Source organism: Pseudoliparis swirei, chromosome 3 (assembly GCF_029220125.1).
Source record: "Pseudoliparis swirei isolate HS2019 ecotype Mariana Trench chromosome 3, NWPU_hadal_v1, whole genome shotgun sequence".
In the NCBI taxonomy this organism is placed as follows: domain Eukaryota; kingdom Metazoa; phylum Chordata; class Actinopteri; order Perciformes; family Liparidae; genus Pseudoliparis; species Pseudoliparis swirei.
This window is the reverse complement of record NC_079390.1, coordinates 20,200,399-20,219,517: the sequence shown is the minus strand read 5'-3', so window position 1 is coordinate 20,219,517 and position 19,119 is coordinate 20,200,399. Positions and strand designations below refer to the sequence as shown.

At 42.7% G+C, this 19,119-nt stretch overlaps 1 protein-coding gene across 2 annotated transcripts in view; it reads right to left on the bottom strand.

Moving 5' to 3' along the window:
* The window catches only part of tlcd3a (TLC domain containing 3A), a 25,783-nt gene extending 6,664 nt beyond the window's left edge, over positions 1 to 19,119 (bottom strand). For both annotated transcript variants that reach the window (XR_008835243.1, XM_056443288.1), the window contains exons 1-3: positions 18,807 to 19,119; positions 10,056 to 10,142; positions 6,729 to 6,948 (exon numbers count right to left, since the gene is read on the bottom strand). Coding sequence is in view for 1 of the 2 variants with exons in the window: in XM_056443288.1 (XP_056299263.1) it covers positions 6,729 to 6,948; positions 10,056 to 10,142; positions 18,807 to 18,928 (429 nt within the window). In the remaining variant the exon portion in view is untranslated. The remainder of the gene's footprint in view (positions 1 to 6,728; positions 6,949 to 10,055; positions 10,143 to 18,806) is intronic.

The following is a 19,119-nucleotide window of genomic DNA, read 5'->3' as shown; positions in this document are numbered from 1 at the left end:
TGATAGTTATATATAATATTCTGTATATTTGTGTACCATCGGTTGAGAGAGGATGTTAGGGTCTGATAGTAGATATATTTGGAAAGCATCTCTTCTTTAATCACCTGGGGGGACCTCATCGGTGCTTCCGAGACAGCGGCCCTGTGAGCCGGGCTGAAGGGAAAAGGCTGAGACGGCACATTCCGTGCCGGCACCACGGTAACAATTTAGGTTTCGGCAACAAGAATATTTTTGTTCAATTTAGAAAAGTGCAGCGCTGCTGACAGACGGCTCTGGAACCAGCACTGGACAGAAAGTTTGCATTTTGCTCGGTAAACGAGTTACAACTAGAACGGGCACTCGGTAGAGCGCATACCTTCGCATATCACAAGATTGGGCATTGACTTATGAACATTTTGGCATTAGTTGCATGCCAATTGGATAGAAATTGACCGTGCTCTGGTAAAAAGAAGGGTTTGACCTTTTCATGACCTTGACCTTTGACCCGATCAATCCCAAAATCTAATCAAATGGTCCCCGGATAATAACCAATCATCCCACAAAATTTCATGCTATTCGGTTTAATACTTTTTGAGTTATGAGAGTAACACGCATACAAATAAATAAATACACGGCGATCAAAACATAACCTTCCGCATTTTCAATGCGAAGGTAAAGATGTTGGCATTAGTCAGATAGACATAAAAACATGAGAGAGAAGGGTCCAGGTATAAAAATACAAAATCTACTCTATAGTAAATGTCTGTAAATTGTATTTCATAAATTCTAGTTACTGGCAACATATTCAGGCTGATGAAAAGATCTAAAGTGTTGCTGGTTTATGCTGGGATGACATCCTCTCTAGTGAATGTGTTATTGGTCTAATTAAAGTATTTACCGCTCACTGGTAACCACTAAAACACAAATGCCTTGTAAACCTCACGAGTCGAGGAGACCCGCCTGACAATAAACGAGAGGTTTCACGATGGAGAACTCCACTTGTGTCCTTGAAACAGGCAAAAGAAGACGTCTCGCTCCTACCATTTGGGGGACTTTGGACTTTTACTTTGATTGAACACCAGTGTCAGCAGGTTGGCTGCTCAGTAAACGTGAATGTTTCTTTACTTTCCAGTTAATACTCAACACAGAAGTCCCCCGCGGTCTGGTTGTCTTCGGTCACAAGACTGAAAGTACAAGTAATGTCCTTGTGCTCTACATGCACACCGAGCATGTTTCAACCCTTAAACCTCCTGTTACCTTTAAATGTACTAACATCATTTACCCGTGGGTTCAATTTGACCCCAGCAATTAAAACCTACAGAACATTATTAGAATTAATATTGTTTCCCAAGTTTAAGTGTGAGGTACTTTATGTTTGTTTGTTGACTACCTAAATAGCCCTTTAAATATATAAAAAAGTTGATATTTCTTATATGTTTGACAGTGAAAAACAGCCTGGGGTCAAATTGACCCTAAAGAACACCGATGCGTACAGGTTGTGTTCAGGACATTGAAAACATATCATGTGAATTTTATGTTTTCCCAGTTGTCCCCAATAAATCCGGAAAAGTCATGAAATATGAAGAAAAAGAATTGATGTCAATCATTTTTTTTTATAGAGACGTTAAACATTGAATGGGGTCAAATTGACCCTAAAGGTAATAGGAGGGTTAAGTAGATTTAGGTGGATTAAATTTAAGAGCGACACCCAAGAGTGAAATCCTTTACCGGATATTGGTCTGACAACCTCCGGGGGTTTGTCTTTGTACGATACCACAAGACCGCAAAGGCAGATTCAGTCGGATTCTAACACAACTCCAACATAGCAACACACAACCACAAAAAGAAAGGTGGTGGAGGAGGCCGAGATGTCCTGTGCATAAGTAATGGGTGAAGCTTTCAAATATTGACCAGCGGCACGGTGTCTTTAGAGAGGCCGTCCTGAAATAGGCGAGTCAGTCGAGATGAGGTAAAGAGACTCCAGACATAAGCCCAGCGCTGTCTGCACTCTGCAGGCATGTGCTCAGACATTTCGGGGGGCAGGTGCTCAAACCCCCCAAAAAAGGGCACCCATCTTGTATGACAGAATTGAAACATAAGCAGCATTACACCAAGTATGCTGTCCTCGACCTGCGTTTCCTCTTGGCGGGATTAGACAGCTATCTTACATTTTCCTTTTGAATAAATATGAATTATTACATGGCAACGACAGTACAAGAGTTCTGATTGGCTAACGGGTAATACATACAGGGTTCTTACACATTTTGACCAATGGATTTCCATGACTTTTCCAGGACTTTAAACCAAATTTCCATGACCAAACTGAAATCTCGGAATAAACATGAACAATTTAGAAAATTGTGCGTATTGAGAGCGTACGCCGGCTTATATTTTGAGCGTCTTTCTTTAAAAAAACATATTAATTATTTCAAACTCGGCGTAAATGAACATGTGATTTTAACACATGTCCATGACTTTTCCAAAACTTTTATGATTTAAGTTTTTTCCGTGACTTTTCCAGGTTTTCCATGACCGTACGAACCCTGTAAATAAATGCCCCGTCAGATATTTAAAAAACATTTGGAGGGAATTGATGACGGAGAAAGTAATTTTTTATTAAATACGGATGAATGAGGGAAAAAATGTGTCTCCGGAAAAAAGGGGCAGTTTTCTCATCCAAGGCAAAAGGGGAGGAGCTTGAGCACCACGAGAGGTCTATCTGTGCACGTGCCTGGCTGTCTGTTAGCCGAGCTTGCTCTGCGGAGACGATGAATAAAGCATGAGCGGCTCTGGACTCAGTCTGCCGTCTGCCTGTGGAAGAATGATCGAGACGGCAGAGGGAAACGTGACACCGCGACTAACGCGCCAAGTGGCTACCTCGCGGCCCACCTGCCGCGAGGCGTGCGTTACCTTTGCCGACGATGGCCGTAAGACGCCGTCAAAGGCGCCATTTGAACTTCAGCCCGCACGTGTTATTATCTGTCAAATGCACATTTCAAAACTTGCATACGCAGCTGAAAACACAAGGCCACGTAAAGGCCTCGGGGACTGGAATGTGAGACGTGTCTGAAGGGGCTAAAAACTGAACAGCCAATAATAATACTTTTGATACTTGAAGCACATCTTGTGTTTTTTCTCGGGGCCATCGCCTCCCACAGAGGATGCCATGCGGGTACGGATCGTGAAAGCCCGCTGAGGCACATTTGTGGTGTTGGGCTATACAAAATAAATTGAAATTGTATAATTCTATATTTTACTTTATTCAAGTGCACTTTTAAAATGCAATACTTCTTCCGTTTACTTAATTCAACAAATTCCAAAACGCACTGTTCTGATGCACCAGAGCCCTCAACTAGTTTGCATTCAGCCGCTGAGAACGAACGCGGTATTTGTGGTTTTTGGCATCCGGTGCTTCCCATCGGTCCAAGAATGTATTTTAACCCGCCGCTCTATATATTTTGCCTGTGTGCAAATTCAGGATGCATTTACGACACGAGAATACCGATTAGCCACGAGCTGAATGGTTGACGTGAACGTCAAATCTCGTGCATCGCTGCAGATGAACCGTCTGTAAGAAGCCAGCAGTCTTGAGTATTTGTTGAGTAAGTATCCATCTGAAATATAATGAGCAGGTTGGTCCAGAAGAGCTTCTCAACGCTCATATGCAAATTCTAGTGACCCTCTTAGCTAGAGTTGGGATATGGCCATTAAGTTACTAAAAGTTATAAATCAACTTAATAAGCTTGTTAAAAACGCCACGAATTGGTGGCCAATCTTTCAAAAATATTTCCCAAAGGCTTTCTGGCAACCCTTAAGGTCGTGCCTCGGCCAATAGTCTTGATTTCGAATGATTTACTGAATGAATCAAATAAAAAGTCTGCCAGACATTACAGAAACAAATGTCTGTTATGTGGAGCGCTCACATCCTGAGGGTCAAATTCATCGGTGATCTGAAAATCGTTTAAGGAAATCTTAAAGCGGATCAAATGAAACACCGAAGTATGATTGTCCGACCTTGTCATTTGAGAGTGCCTTCCTCATTTCAGGAGTCCACTGTCAAAATAAATGTTATTCACAGTGGACATTTTGGACTTCTCATAGCAGCAAAAGTACTGGCCTGAGAAAAAAACAATAATAATTGCTCCATTTATGTTTATCCCAGTAAGCCAGGCTCGTGAGTATGCATGCACAATAACTTAAACTGGCACATCTAAATGGAACGCAGCCCTCATTTGATGCAATTAAAAAGTATACTGTGCTTATCTACTAAAACATGTCCAAAAGTCAACTGTAAAAAATAAAAAAGGCCAAAGGCCAATTCAAACTTTAACAATAATTTCTAACATCGGAGCGGCACAATATTTCTCAAATGAGCCCCGTAAAGTCTCCAGCTATAAAGTAGTACAGCGCCTTTAACGGCCTCGCTGCATGACTCGACCGTCTCGTGTGTTGGCGGCATAAAGCTGACGGGCGAGGGAACGGGAGGAGAGTCGGAGGGAGGGGCGGTGAGCTCAGAGAGAATAGAGGGTGAGTGCGGCTGCAGCTGAATAATGGAGGGTGAGGTGGTCTCATGTTGCCACTGCGAACAGAAGGGTCGGGTTTCCACTGCACCTGGCCCGCTGACCTGGGTATGACTCGGGGAGACGGGCGTCAACTCTTTGACGTATAGAATGCTGTCGTCGGACAGTTGAACCGCTTCACGTGTGCGCTGCGGTATTAATTGGCTTCTATTGTTGCCAACACTGAAATCGCCAGTCGGAAAACGGAGCACGAGTCTGAACTTCTTTGCATGCTTCGCTGCTCAAGCTGTGTTAACGGTTCAGTAGCTTTCCAATTTGCTATTCAAAATTTCCCGTGTCCCCCTTTCGCCCTCGCTGAACAACGGACTCTATATTCATCCATTTGTCCTAAAAAAAAACCTGCATCTTTAACTCTCACTTCCTGTCTATTCCTAATGCGTCGGTCTCTTTGCAACAATTACGATTCAAGAATTTAAAAGAATAAACATAATTATCGGTTGCAAATTGTTCAAGGTTAAGCCATCAATAATTATTGCTACATTACAGTTCTCTACCTTGGAGCCCGACCAGCAGTTATTCATAGTTGTACTTTAAATGGACCGCACAGTGAATCAGTGAAGTGTGCCACTCTCCTGCATCAACCCGGTGGTTACAATCCACGGTTACAATTTGACCGACACTTCAGTCGTGGGATTTAGTCACAAAATGGATACCGGCTCGTAAGTGTAATCCACGGTTAACTGTTCAAACGGGGATAATGGTGCGAGCTCTCAGACGAGCTTTCCTCAAAAGGCATTCGCAGCGTTGATGCCGATATGAAAAATAAGGTGCGAAGACTGAAAAGAGTAAGGAAAAGGAGGGAGAATTTAAAAAAGAAAATAGGGTGTATAGAGACCGTTTGCCAAGCCAACAATTACTTTGGTTCAGACGCCCACGGAGCCCTTTAACCACAAGGTTATTTAATTTGACCTGTTTTAGTGACACTTAAGTTGCAACCACTTTGCTGACGAGCGTCGTCTTCTTCAGTCTCGAGCTCAGCCGTAATTTCAGTCAATTGCTTTCTGTCAGTTTATTAAAATACACTAATAGAAGGCCTGTAAAAGCCAAGAATATATGAATATCTTCACACTGTACTAAACGTGGCGGAGATGATCTGCACGGGGGCAGTCGTGATGCAGGGAGCAAAGTGAGATGGGAGATGCTTTCAGAACCAGTTGGGATGAGCATGTCGGCTCTCTAATGTATTTGAAAATAATTTCATTGGTCACCCAGAACACTGAGCATCATGCCGATTTTATCGTTGCCACTTAAGTAATCACGAGGAGATAATGCGGCTCAAAGAAAGGATTGATTTGAAAACATTGCACTACTTTACGGCGTAAACTACATGGCGCATTACTGGCAGTGGAAAGTAGCGAGAACACATGACTTCTCACAACTCTCTTTGGTACAGCGCATCACGTCCTCAGCAGCAGGAGGACCGTTTGCCACTGCCCATTAGGAACGGGCTTAGATTCCTGTGGAACACCATCAGAACCTGTCCTTCTGGTCACATGACATCTATTGCTTCTGTCCATCCTGGAGAGGGATCCTCCTCTGTTGCTCTCCTGAAGGTTTCTTCCATTTTTCCCCCCTGAAGGGTTATTTAGGAGTTTTTCCTGATCCGATGTGAGGTTCTGGGACAGGGATGTCTATGTGTACAGATTGTAAAGCCCTCTGAGACAAATTTGTGAAAATGGGCTATACAAATAAACTGAATTGAATCTGGTGCCTGGCTATGCATCACGTTTGCATCAGGTCATGACGGCAAAAGGGTATTCGACTGAGTGCTAAAGATGCTCGCCATGAAGGGGTTGAATCGTAGTGAGACGTCATTAAATGAGTCAGTTTGTGTTGAAAAAAAAAGTGCACCAAATCGCAGAATTTAACATTTAGGGTGAAAGTTTAAGTCTTTTTTCTTATCGCAGTATATATATTGCAGGAAAGAAGATTGCAATGTCTTTTTTTTTAAAAATATGGTGCACCGAGTTGTAGTAAACGGGCGGTAATCTGTTCTGCTCATTGCTTTTCCATCAGCTAGTGATCCATCACGACCAATACTGCCTGCATTGCATTAGTTTGATCTTCATTATTGGCCTAGACTCCCGACTACAAGACCTCATCAATGCCCCTTCAATCCCACCCTCATTTGTCTCACCACCCCTCCCTCCCTCCCCCCCTCCTCCTCACCAGTGTCACAGGCAGCAGGATCGTGAGCAGGGCGATGTGATGCAACACCAGCAGGAAGTCTCTGCGGACGAAGGTTTTCACGGTCCTCAGTGAATGCTGCTTGTAGTCCTCGAGCCCTTTGACGCGGAAGCGGTGGTAGTGACTGAGGTACATGGCGAAGATGTCGTAGGTCATGTAGGGCACACCGTACCAGACGATAAAGTAGTTGGCCAGCCAGTGCCTGAGGACGAGAAAAACAAAACAAACACGTGTCGTCAAACACGCTCGACGTCTGTACTCGACTCATTTTTCCTATTTCAACGCAGTCGCCATGTTTGCGACAGCGGGAGATCCGTTGCACCAAAATCAATTCAATTCAGTTTATTTTATGATATTTTATATCACAAATTACAAGTTTGCCTCAGAGGGCTTTACAATCTGTACACATATACGACATCCCTGTCCCAGAACCTCACATTGGAAAAAAAAACCTTTCACAGGGAAAAAAGGGGAAGAAAACTTCAGGAGAGCAACAGAGGAGGATCCCTCTCCAGGATGGCCAGAAGAATAGATGTCATGATTTTTTGTAATAAGGAAGCATTACAGAGTTACAACACATTCAATACGTATGTATATGAATAAATATGAATCAATGCTGAACAATGTTTTTTTATGTGATCGGAATCGTCTAACTAAAGGCTAGCAGGCCAAATACTGGCCATTGATAATTTAATGATTATGTAGTATCAAGAGTAGAGTACACACACTAAACGACCTTTAGTATAAGTAAAAGAACACAGACTCATTTAACCTATTGGCCTTGCAAAATCTTTAGGGCAGACTTATGTAAGTACAGTGTAATAAACAGTGTGGATGGCTGCAGCCCTCTAATGAGCACCAGTTACCGTGATGGTTAATTATGTGGACGGCACGGAGTAAAGCTGCAGAGCCGAGCTGAGCTACTGACCTCTGACTGGGCTTTTCAGCTCTTAAGGTCAGTGAATGGCGCTTAAGAGCAGAAGGGAACAACACACCACTCAGTGAGGAAAGGAGGGCTACAGGAATCGATTCTGTGGCGTGCATATACCCCTTTTTAATAGCTTTCTGTTCTTTGTTTTATCCGTCTTATCTGTATTGCCTGTACTAGGTAGGAACACAAACAAATTCAATAGATGTAATTTTGAATTCTTAAAAAACTAAGAAATAAGTTGATATTGTTAATAGTTGTATAAAGAATTTAATAAGACATAACCAAGAAATAATCAAATTGAATGGCTGATTTGTTTGTCTTGTTAAAAAAAATCTATGAAAAAGATTGCATTTGAATCTGTTGACTCCTGCTTAAATAGTCTTATTATTGCCATTTGCTAATATACTGTAAGCCTAAATAAGTATATTTAGAATTTTGAGTTAAGTTTAAAAAAGTGCCGCCAATATATTTTTAAATGCCCCTGGATTTCAGTTAGTGGGGGGGGAAATTGCCCAATGCAAAATATGTAAATTTTCTACCCTGAGATAGATGTATGTATATATATTTATTTCTGTATTCAGGGCAATGGAGAAAACCCCCCACATTCATGTCCAAATTTGCGTGCGTACCAGTAGGGCTGGAAAAACGTTGAACCAGTTGCACATGTCATCATATAGGTTCATTAAGAATTGGAAATTCAAATATTTTTTTAGGAAACGTGTGGAAACAAAGAAACGGGTTAAAAAGCAGGCAAAATTTAACTGCTGACGTCCCTATAAACTCCCTCTGTGCTGCACCTCTCACCAAAAGAGAAATACAATTTATTTGACATTTTATACGAGCGAATAGTGATACAAAACCTAAACCATTTAATGTTCAATGACATAAAAACTGAACCGTGGGGTTGTTGAACCGTTGCAGCACTAATAAATACAGGCCTGCTAATAATTTGATAAAATGATTATTTTCTTCGCCCTAAAGTGCAAATCAAACCGAACTCCAAGAACTGCGATACAAACCAAACCTCTAGTTGAACTGCTGCACCACAATGAGATAGTTGCTTTGCAGCATATGTCATTTTTGCAAGATTTCCGTGTTTTTGCTTGTAGGTTGCACTATTTAAGGGACAATTCCAGTTCAGTGCAGCCTTTTTGTTTTTGTAGCCTTAAGGTGCGTTCACACCAAAAGCGCGACCGAATCCCATGAAAAGTGAACGTACAGACGCGTGAGGCTGCGATAGACGCGATAAATAAAGTGACAGATTGCGATAGAGCATTAGAGCATTCATGGGGTCCGACTCTGGAGCATGTGTCCCATAAGCTCCAGGCGGTGTGCACGGCACAGGACCGCCGAACTGAGCAGCGCTGTGGAGGAATTACGGCCTGTGGGTGAAGGGGAGGGGCGGTGGAGATTAGCAGCCTGACGGATTAACTAGCGTTAGCTTAGCGTCGCATTTCGCCAAAAATGCGCTGGGAGGCTAACGCTGTGCTAACATGCTACCAGGGTGCTGATGTGGAGGTAGAGCTCAGAGAAATAAAGAAATAGTCATTGAAAAAAAAATATAGGAAGTTACCAAAACAAATGTGGGGAAATTGAAATAAAATGAACATTTTGTTCTCTCTATTTCTTGAGCCGGTATGCACATGACATCGTAATTGCTCGAAAGCATTGAGGATCAAACTGCTCTGCAACTCCTCAGTGGATCAACCCAGTCTCATGGGGCGAAGCCGACGCCGTGTCTTCGACATGATGCAGGACCGTCACATCTGGAGCTCGTCACGATGAAAGATGTCGTAATAAACGCTCTAAAGAACAGATGAAGCACAGCGGTACCATTCCCACAGCTGCTTTAGGCCAATTCACTATTCGTCCCATCACCGCATCAAGTGCCGTTCTCAATCTTAACACTTTAAAAATTCTTGCCATTTATTTATACTTAGCGGTTAGTTTTTCAAATATATATTTAACTTTTTTTTAAATACACATGAACTGATTTTCACGCCGGCATGAATTCGGTCCACCTCGTTGCGCTCGTTTGAAATGTCAACGTGTGACTTTTTAAAGCTGGTTCGTCCTGTTATTTTCTTTTTCCAAAACAGTAGTGAGGAACACCAGGAGCAAAGGCCAGGAGTCTGAAGGAGGGTTTTGTTTATTTTGAACTAACCTACGACTTGTTCAGCATGAATCAGAGCACATAAGGACACATCGCCTCTTAAGTTACCGCATGACAAAACAATGCAGCAATTAAAAGGCTATTATTTGATCAGAGTCCGGCGCCGTGCTCCCCCATCGAGTGATGCTATTAAACACCAAATCCATTAGCATGTTACTCTGCAACGCTCCTCTTGGTGTGTGTGTGTGTGTGTGTGTCGTCTCACGTGTCGTTGATGACGTCCTCCCGGCATGATGACGCAACGATGACTCCTACCGTGGTCGCAATGAGGGCGTGGAGGGAGGACACCAGTCTGAGGAAGAAACACAAAAAATAAAACATAACATGACAATACATTCATGGACGGTTAATCATCATACCTTACAGGAGCAAATGTAACATGAAGGTATTCGTTTTAAGCCGTGATAGCGTGGCAAGTGGACGCAATCGCCATGAAGTCACCCACTGGTTACCGTCGCATTGAAAATGCGGGAAGGTTATGTTTTGATCGCCGTGTATTTGTTTATTTGTATGCGTGTTACTCGCATAACTCAAAAAGTATTAAACCGAATCGCATGAAATTTGGTGGGATGATTGGTTATTATCCGGGGACCATTTGATCAGATTTTGGGATTGATCGAGTCAAAGGTCAAGGTCATGAAAAGGTCAAAATCTTCTTTTTACCATAGCGCGGTCAATTTGTATATAATTGGCATGCAACTAATGCCAAAATGTTCATAATTCAATGCCCAATCTTGTGATATGTGAAGGTATGCGCTCTACCGAGTGCCCGTTCTAATTTGGTCTGTTTTGAAGCCTTAGTTAAGTATTTTTTGCACATTTCCATCTTGATTTTTTGCAACCGGAAGTGAAACATAAGGGTTGCGCCGAGTACATCTCTGAACAAGACTTTTTTTTGGTGTTATAATTTACTTCGCGAACTGAACATACACTACGAGGGATGTGTAAAATTCTAAAACAAGAACACGGACACCGGACCGGAGACAGCAGTGGTAGCAACCCATCAATCACTAGAGCAGCCACGCCCCTAACGCACACTCTGCGTCACCGTTTTTTTTAAACTCTTGACGGGACCATGATTCACAAACTGAGCATCAGGCTGTGTTGAAGAAGACTTGAACTCATAAATAACGTGAGAAGTTGGATCCTTTTCTCAAAGACTTCTATACAATCCAAATTATTTTTGCAACCGGAGGAGCCGCTTCCTGCTGGCTATCAATAAGTGTTAACCGAGTCAGGCGCTTCCCGCGTAGGCTTCGCGTTTCAGAACCGGCGGTTGCCGCCCGGGTGAAACCCGATGCGTCTTGGTCAAGTTTAGAGAAGGAGTCCCTTCAGGTGAACAACGCGAGCAGCCAGACCGACAAGTTCAGTGGGATTAGCAGTGCCCGGCCTCGACTTTCCTCGTCTATAAACAGACCCGTGACATAGGAGAAGTGGGTGCTTCTCTATTTGAAGCGTCACCGTGTGTGGCGGCACAAGGCGCACGCACATTCAGGAGGCCTCAGAGGCAAGCTCGTGAACCACCGTTACAAGAGTAACTTCGCCGTTAAAAGAAAATCCTTACCGACCGCAATGTTCGGCGGCGAAAAGAAAAGAAAAATGGACATTTTAAAAACTTGACGTTGAATTATAGCACCAATTTGTTCAAACTATGAACAGCCGCTTTAGCTCCCTCCCTGGCTGTTCTCCGATTTGGCAGCACTGACTGTAAGCGGCTTTGAAATCAGAAAACACGTAATTCACTCCCCAACACTCGCTGCAGCTGTAATGGACAGTCGGCCCTTTAACACACCGCTGTTAAAATGTTTCAGCTTTTCATTGCGCTGTGTGTTCAGGCTTTTACTGTCGCCAACCCCGACGGTGACTGGAGACAGACGGGTTCCCTCGTTGCATCTGGTGGGCACAGTCACTGTTGAGACTCGGGTCAAAACTAATTACCTTCGCACTGAAAATGCGGAAGGTTATGTTTTGATCGCCGTGTATATATTTATTTGTATGCGTGTTATTCGCACAACCAAAACAGTTTTAAACCGAATCGCATGAAATTTGGTGGGATGCTTGGTTATTATCCGGGGACCATTTGATTACATTTTGGGATCGATCGGGTCAAAGGTCAAGGTCATGAAAAGGTCAAAATCTTCTTGAATCGCATGGAATTTGGTGGGATGATTGGTTATTATCCGGGGACCATTTGATTAGATTTTGGGATCAATCGGGTCAAAGGTCAAGCTCATGGAAAGGTCAAAATCTTCTTTTTACCATAGCACGGTCAATTTGTATCCAATTGGCATGAAACTAATGCCAAATTGTTCAGAATTCAATGCCCAATCTTGTGATATGCGAAATATGCGCTCTACCGAGTGCCCATTCTAGTTATTAATTGAATCCATTTTCTTGTGGTTTGCAGGCCTCATTTAGTGTCGATACTGTATTTGGACTGTTCAAAACCAATTTGAGGTCAGGACTATCAATTAATTTGACCACCAAATATGAATCGTCAGGACCGTATGTTGACATTCATGCACAAAGTTTGATTTAACAGCATTCTCTTTTGGGCGATCCACAATCTCTCCGATCATACCTTCAGTTGTTCACCGTGTTTTCTCATTATGTCGCAGATTGTCATGACATTCACAGACGTATCATGTTCCCAAAAGAGATGAACCCGTTTTATTTCACTGGCCACCCTTAAGGAAACATTACAGGTCCAGCTCTCTACTGAGAGGATGTGAAATCAGCAAGTAGAGAATCATTTTCTCAGGTATGAATCATTATTTTTCCCCGAAAAAAATTAAGAGAGAGAAACCTGATTATTCTTCATTATGATTCAATTCCAAGATACAAAACTAGCTAGAGAACACCAACACTGGTGATGATGATCCGTCAATTAAAAAGCATTAAAAAGGAGAGGCGGTACATTCAGGTAATTTTTTTATGAACTGTTCATAGATCATGTGATCAGAACCAATAGCTGATGCCCATGGATCCACTCTAGGACTGTAAAATAGTTTGATGTATGTGTATATATCATGAGGTAAATGGTCAAAGAAATGTCTTTTTTTTAATTTTTATGCAGCACAATTGTAGCCCTCTCTCACGTGTACTGAACGCACCGCCAGAAAGGAGTCACACAACGTCAATTTCATTAATCGAAACTTAATTGCAAGGGTTTGGTCAAGCTGCACGAAGAAAAATTAAAATAAACAAACACGATGACGGCAGTGATACTGTATCCAAACGTTACGTCATGTAAACAAACCGCACGTCCATCATGCTGGGGACCGAACCGCCTAAAAGACGGGTGGGCGATACGAGCCGTCGTACAACATTTGTCATGTTTTAATAGAAAACACATCGTATTGTGATATTTACTGTTAACGGGTCGACGGCGAGTCGGAAACTTTCATGCAATCTCCCTCCGGCCAGCTGCCACCGTATCTGGCTTTCTGCAGTGAAATGAGGGAGGTATCGTAAAGATTACTCCACATTTCAACTTCACAAAATCAGCAGTTGACAGGAGGTAATGACCTCTGTCTTAATTGACAGTGACCTACGGGGCGTAGGTCACTGTCAATTAAGACAGAGGTCATTAGATTCAGGAGGAGCACAGGCCCAGGTGACATTGTGCTTTTGATTAGTTTAATTCTTTGGGAATAGACAAAGGGGTTTGGACAAGGAACGTATTTTTTGGTTTGTGTTGGAAGCCATTCAACTCTATAAATAAATAACCTTTCACATTACAAACTGGACAGTGCTTGGGTTATTTCACGCACCAAAACTAAACCGAGGAGCAGCCACAGTGACCTTTTCTGATAAGCAACGGGGTCACTACGCCAGGTTTTTTTTTTTAAGAACAAATACTCAAGTGGAATTTTTGCGCGATTTTGACATTCCTAATCCACTCGAGTATTGGACATACGTCACAAAGTCCGAGACTCTGGTCAATACAACTAGGACCGAGTAAGATCAGCTTAGAGTGAATATAAACTGAATTGAACATCATTTGGACCCTTTGCGACTCGGGTCAAGCCTCAATTGTGAGAAGACCTGTGAAATCCCGCAAAGTCCACATGACCGGCAACTAGAAAACCAAAAGGCCTGAGCTGGAAATTACCAACTGGATTCTTTCCCTCTCCCCACACACATTATACCCCCACGCCTCGCTGCCTTCGAGGGCTGTACGGTTGCGTACTGGATCACAAGACCCAGATTTTACACAACTCGTTCATTGTGCGTCCGCCAATAACCCCCCGCTCTCCGCCGATGAAAGGTTGAGGTTGACGGGGCGAGTCGCGTGGAGAGGGCCAAAAAAAAAAGGGACGAACGCTTCGCTGCCTTGTTCGTCAATGTTGTCTTTTCCGCCCCGCGGTGTCGGGCCGGTGACAAACTCGGCTTCCCTTTCACTCGCAACCCAAATCTCTCGTTCCGGCCGTTTCCGTTAGACACAGACGACTTGCTCTTTTCACGTCCTGTGAAACGCTCGGTGTCTGCCAGTCACGTGCGGGTGCTTTTCCGCTCCGCCAGTAAACGGGCTACGTAATCCGCCGGTGCATCGGTGCCGCAGCAGAGCGGAAGAAAAAAAAGAGACGGCAGAGGCAGAAAAAAGAAATATGAAAAGGGAAACGGGGTGCATTTCACGGGCAAGTGGGAACCCCGTCTCTGGAAGCAGCTCCTCCACGCACTGCATTGTTCCTTTTATCCAATTAGATGGGAGTTCATAAACACGTCAGTTAGACGATCGGAAGGAAGCGATCCGATCGCTAAAAGATTAAACAATATTATGTCATTTTATGGACTACGAGTTACCAAATCTACAAAGGTGGGTAAACTATGGCCTCTAGTTGGTGGTCATCATAATGCAAACTAACATCAGTAAAAAAAAATTAAAAACAATTTATTTTTAGAAAAGGTATATATTCTTTTAAATCTATTAAAAGACAGTTATGCAACTCATGTGACCTACAACCCCTTTATGTAATGGAGCCCATATAGTGTGTATTGAACTTGTCAATGGTAAATATTAGCTCAGAGAAACAAACTGTTTACATACTAAATATTACGTATTGTTTAAAATACATTAACTCAACTGTGGGGTCATTTGTAAGTCATCCAAGGATTGTGAAGTCATTGTCCTGAACTACACCATCGTATCAGGTGTCCTAAATACTGTGTTGTGGGTGGGCGGTGTCGCATATCTTTGAGATACAATAAGGAGGTGACATCTTATTTCTGTGCAGACCTCAGAATCCATCGACTCGTCTGTCATTGTGACATGAAACGGCGGCATTTTGATTACAAATGAATCAACGAATAAACGCAGATTGGGGACCAATCGTCACGCTGTCATCAAGCGGTCAAAAAGGAATATGTAACAACCGGTTACCTTCGCATTGAAAATGCGGAAGGTAATGTTTTGATCGCCGTGTATTTATTTATTTATTTGTATGCGTGTTACTCGCATAACTCAAAAAGTATTAAACCGAATCGCATGAAATTTGGTGGGATGATTGGTTATTATCCGGGGACCATTTGCTTAGATTTTGGGATCGATCGGGTCAAAAGTCAAGTTCATGGAAAGGTCAAAATCTTCTTTTTGCCATCAATTGTTATCCAATTGGCATGCAACTAATGCCAAAATGTTCATAATTCAATGCCCAATCTTGTGATATGCGAAGGTATGCGCTCTACCGAGTGCCCGTTCTAGTTTTGGTATTGTGAATGGCTGATATACTTAATTAACAAATACCTTTTTTTAAATGTAGAAATCCTTCATTGATTCACAATCAGACACGAGAGAGAAACTGTAAAGTCACTTCCTGCTCTGCCGTCTTCACCAGTCGAAACAGCATGTTTGGTTTTTTTGATGGGGAGGAAAGAGGTTGAAAAGCCTCGCTAACTGTAAATGAGGAGTTGCTTGGGAAAGGTTAATGCATTCAGCAGAACTCCTGGTGGATTCGCTGCAACGACAATCCAGAGGAATGGCAAGCTATGTACAAATCTCCCTTTCCCTCCAACGGGATTACTTTAATGAAAAGGACAATTGCATTAAGGCCCGAGGTAAGCTCACGATAAGTGAAGTTTCTGTATGACGACTGAGTGCAGTTTTGCAGTCAATTTGGCTGAGTTAGATGTGGTGAACATGCAACAGTAAGTGCTACCCTTCGGCCTCTTAATATGTCGGCTGATTGGATGCTTCGAGGATGTGGTTGACGTTTCTTCCCGTTGGCTGGGTTTGCTTCGGCTTTTAATGGAGACGTAGCTGGCCTGCCCGTTTGGTCTTGAGATAATGAGATTTAAGAGTGAAGACGAGCACTTCTTTGTCGCCAGCGTGTACGTTTACTTTACGAAAAGGCGGGTTACCTTTGAGCCGCGCTAGCGTGGCTAACATTGTTATAACTTATGTTTAGCGAACAGATCCATACTGGTGAGAGCGAGCAATCAGCAATCCGTTTGAAGGCAGCAGCGGTTCTGTTGATTGTGAATAAAAACATTCTCTAAAATAATAATAATAAAAATCATTAAAATGACCCCAGCCTCCCTGGTCTCTATTGATCGAGCTATTAAGTGTTGAACAACCTACAACCACGTGCTGCCCAATGAAGTGTCGGTTGTAAACGGTACCCAGGTGAGATGGAATACGGATATGCTGTCATGTCTACCAACATCCTTATAGATTTAACAGATTTGGTGTTCAGCAGTCGCCAATGTGGGTTTACATTGTTGCAAGGCCCTGAATGCTGTTGCGTCTCGGCGCTATTTAATATCGCGCGACAATCAAGTCTTGTGGCAAGTACCCATGACATATTTGTGTCCGCTCAGACATAACTGCTGACACTCATTACCCACTTCTTTCTTTTCCAGACACACTGGATACACGGAGGGAAGTTCTCCCTGTGTGGCAATCGTACACAAGTCCAGCTCAGGTTGACGATAGTTTGAGATGTCCTAGGCAGACAACTATCAGTTAACTACGAGAAAGTTAATAACCAACTTATTTTGGGAACGTACATTGTACATTCTTAGCTACTATCGAGGATTTGGAACGAAGCCGTCGACTGTCAGCATTTTTACAAGGTCACCATACAAAAAAATGTAAATGAAGGTACTTTATAATATGTAAGTGCTTATTTTGAACGATGGTGCCGTTAGCCCGCCCTGTTACTACCTTTGCGTGCGGAAGAGAAAAGTTAGTTGAATTTGCTTAACCTCAATGAATATGGATGAAACAATCAAATTAGATTACAACTTGAATACATTTTAGAAATGATAACATTATCTTTTTCAATACACCGTCTATTGGACTTGACAAGGCGCTAGAGTTATTGGAAATGTTTGGCTCACACAAGGCTGAAACAATCTTAAGATGCCTCATCCTACAAATAGTATAATACGAAGATTAGCGTGGCTTTTTCTTTATCCGCAAATGTGCATGAAAAACAGGTTGAGACACAATGAACGGGCATGCGAGAAAAACAAAAAGCTGATTATTTAGAATTTAAAACTCAGTATCACGCCAGTGCTGTGGAACATCCAGATCCCTTTAACTCACAAAACAAATATACGCTTTTAACTTCGGCACCAATGGTGTCAAAGTAGTTAAATGGACATCTCACGGTTCATGTAGAAGTGTTTGCTACACTTGAGCTCCAAGTTACAGTGAAATGACATGTGCTGCCCGTTATGTTTTACCACATGCATTAGATTTAAAAAGGCAGATCACACAAATAGATTTAATACAATTAGATTTGCATAAAAAAAGGCACAAAAACCACAAAAGGACATAAAGACGAGATAATTTATATAATATTTTTAGTTCACATGAACTCTTCTGAAACTGTTCCACGGTAATCAAAGACACAAGCACGATCTAGCCCTGGGAGAATTGTGGCAGAGCAGATACAGTTGACTTTAGAGTCGGGTTAAGTCACGAAAAGAAGCAGCGAAATATCCCCTGAGGCGTGCAGAAACAGTTTCCGTCAGATGAGCATTAGTAAATTAGTAGAAGCATTATTCAGGAGGAAGGTTCAGTGTTTTCCAGCGCCGAGGCAACTCAGCATTCGACCCTGACCGGAGCTCAGAGGATTAGCAAGAGTGACAGCGTACAAATGAGCATTGAACTGAGCTCTACACATGTGAGCATGTCACACTGACCCACACACCAAACTGTGGTCATTATTATCCTTTGCTGTATCGATGCCAGGTGATCTAAAAAGGTAATGAAGAGGCTGCAGATCTCAAATAATAAAATAACTTGCCTGTTCACAGAATTGATGATGACACATGGATCAAGCTGGAGTTTGTTCACATGCAACATAAATTGTCACTGGGACCAGTTATTAAGCAGCTGGGCGATGCAACGTTTTTAATGATGTCCCAGACTTCTTCTTATTAGTATTATTGCGTGTGAGCAACCTTAAAAGCATTTCATGCAAGTAAGAAGATTATTAATCATACCCTTTGTAAAATAAAATGGACCAATTGAACACACTTAGACACAGATACAACTACGAATAGCAGTAGTTATTTGTTCTAGTCTTTCTATGGGGTGACTAAATTGATATACTCCTAAAAAAAGGGACCCATAGTTTAGCTTAGCTGTGATATTTGCAAAATCATCCTTGTAAAGATTAATTTGTGTGTGTGGGGGGGGGGGGGGGATTACTGTGCCAATTTAGCACAAAATGCAATAACGGTTGAGAACAAACTGACACAGAAAATGAAATTGGCACAAAATGCACACATGCTGGTGAATCGACAAAGGTAGCTAGCAGTTATCGTAAAAAAATGCCAACGTTACATAAAATAATATAACAAGATTAGCTAGCTAACTGAAGGGGGGGGAGACGTTACTAGCTACAAGCCGCCAAACAAGGTCAAATGCGATACAGTAGCTAACCGTGTTCAGCCATATCTGGGCAGGAAATGTTACATCGAAGGATGAAATTATCTGGTTTACCTCTCGCTGACCAGCACCACGTCGGCATCGCTCCAGTGTTTGAACACACACGGCAGGATTTTCCTTAAGGCGAAGAAGAGACCGGGGAAAACTACGGCGCCACAAGCTAAAACTTGCAACATCCTGCCAGAATGTTCCTCTAAACCTGCCCGGAGACCTGACTCTCTCCCCTCCCGCGAAGTTTCGCCCGTTTACACGCGGCGATAAGGCATTTTAATGCGGGCCGGTGGGGGGGGGGGGTGTCGGTGTTTTAACGGTCCACCATCCACACATACACACCGCCGAGGCTCAGCAGCAGCACCACTGTCGAGCT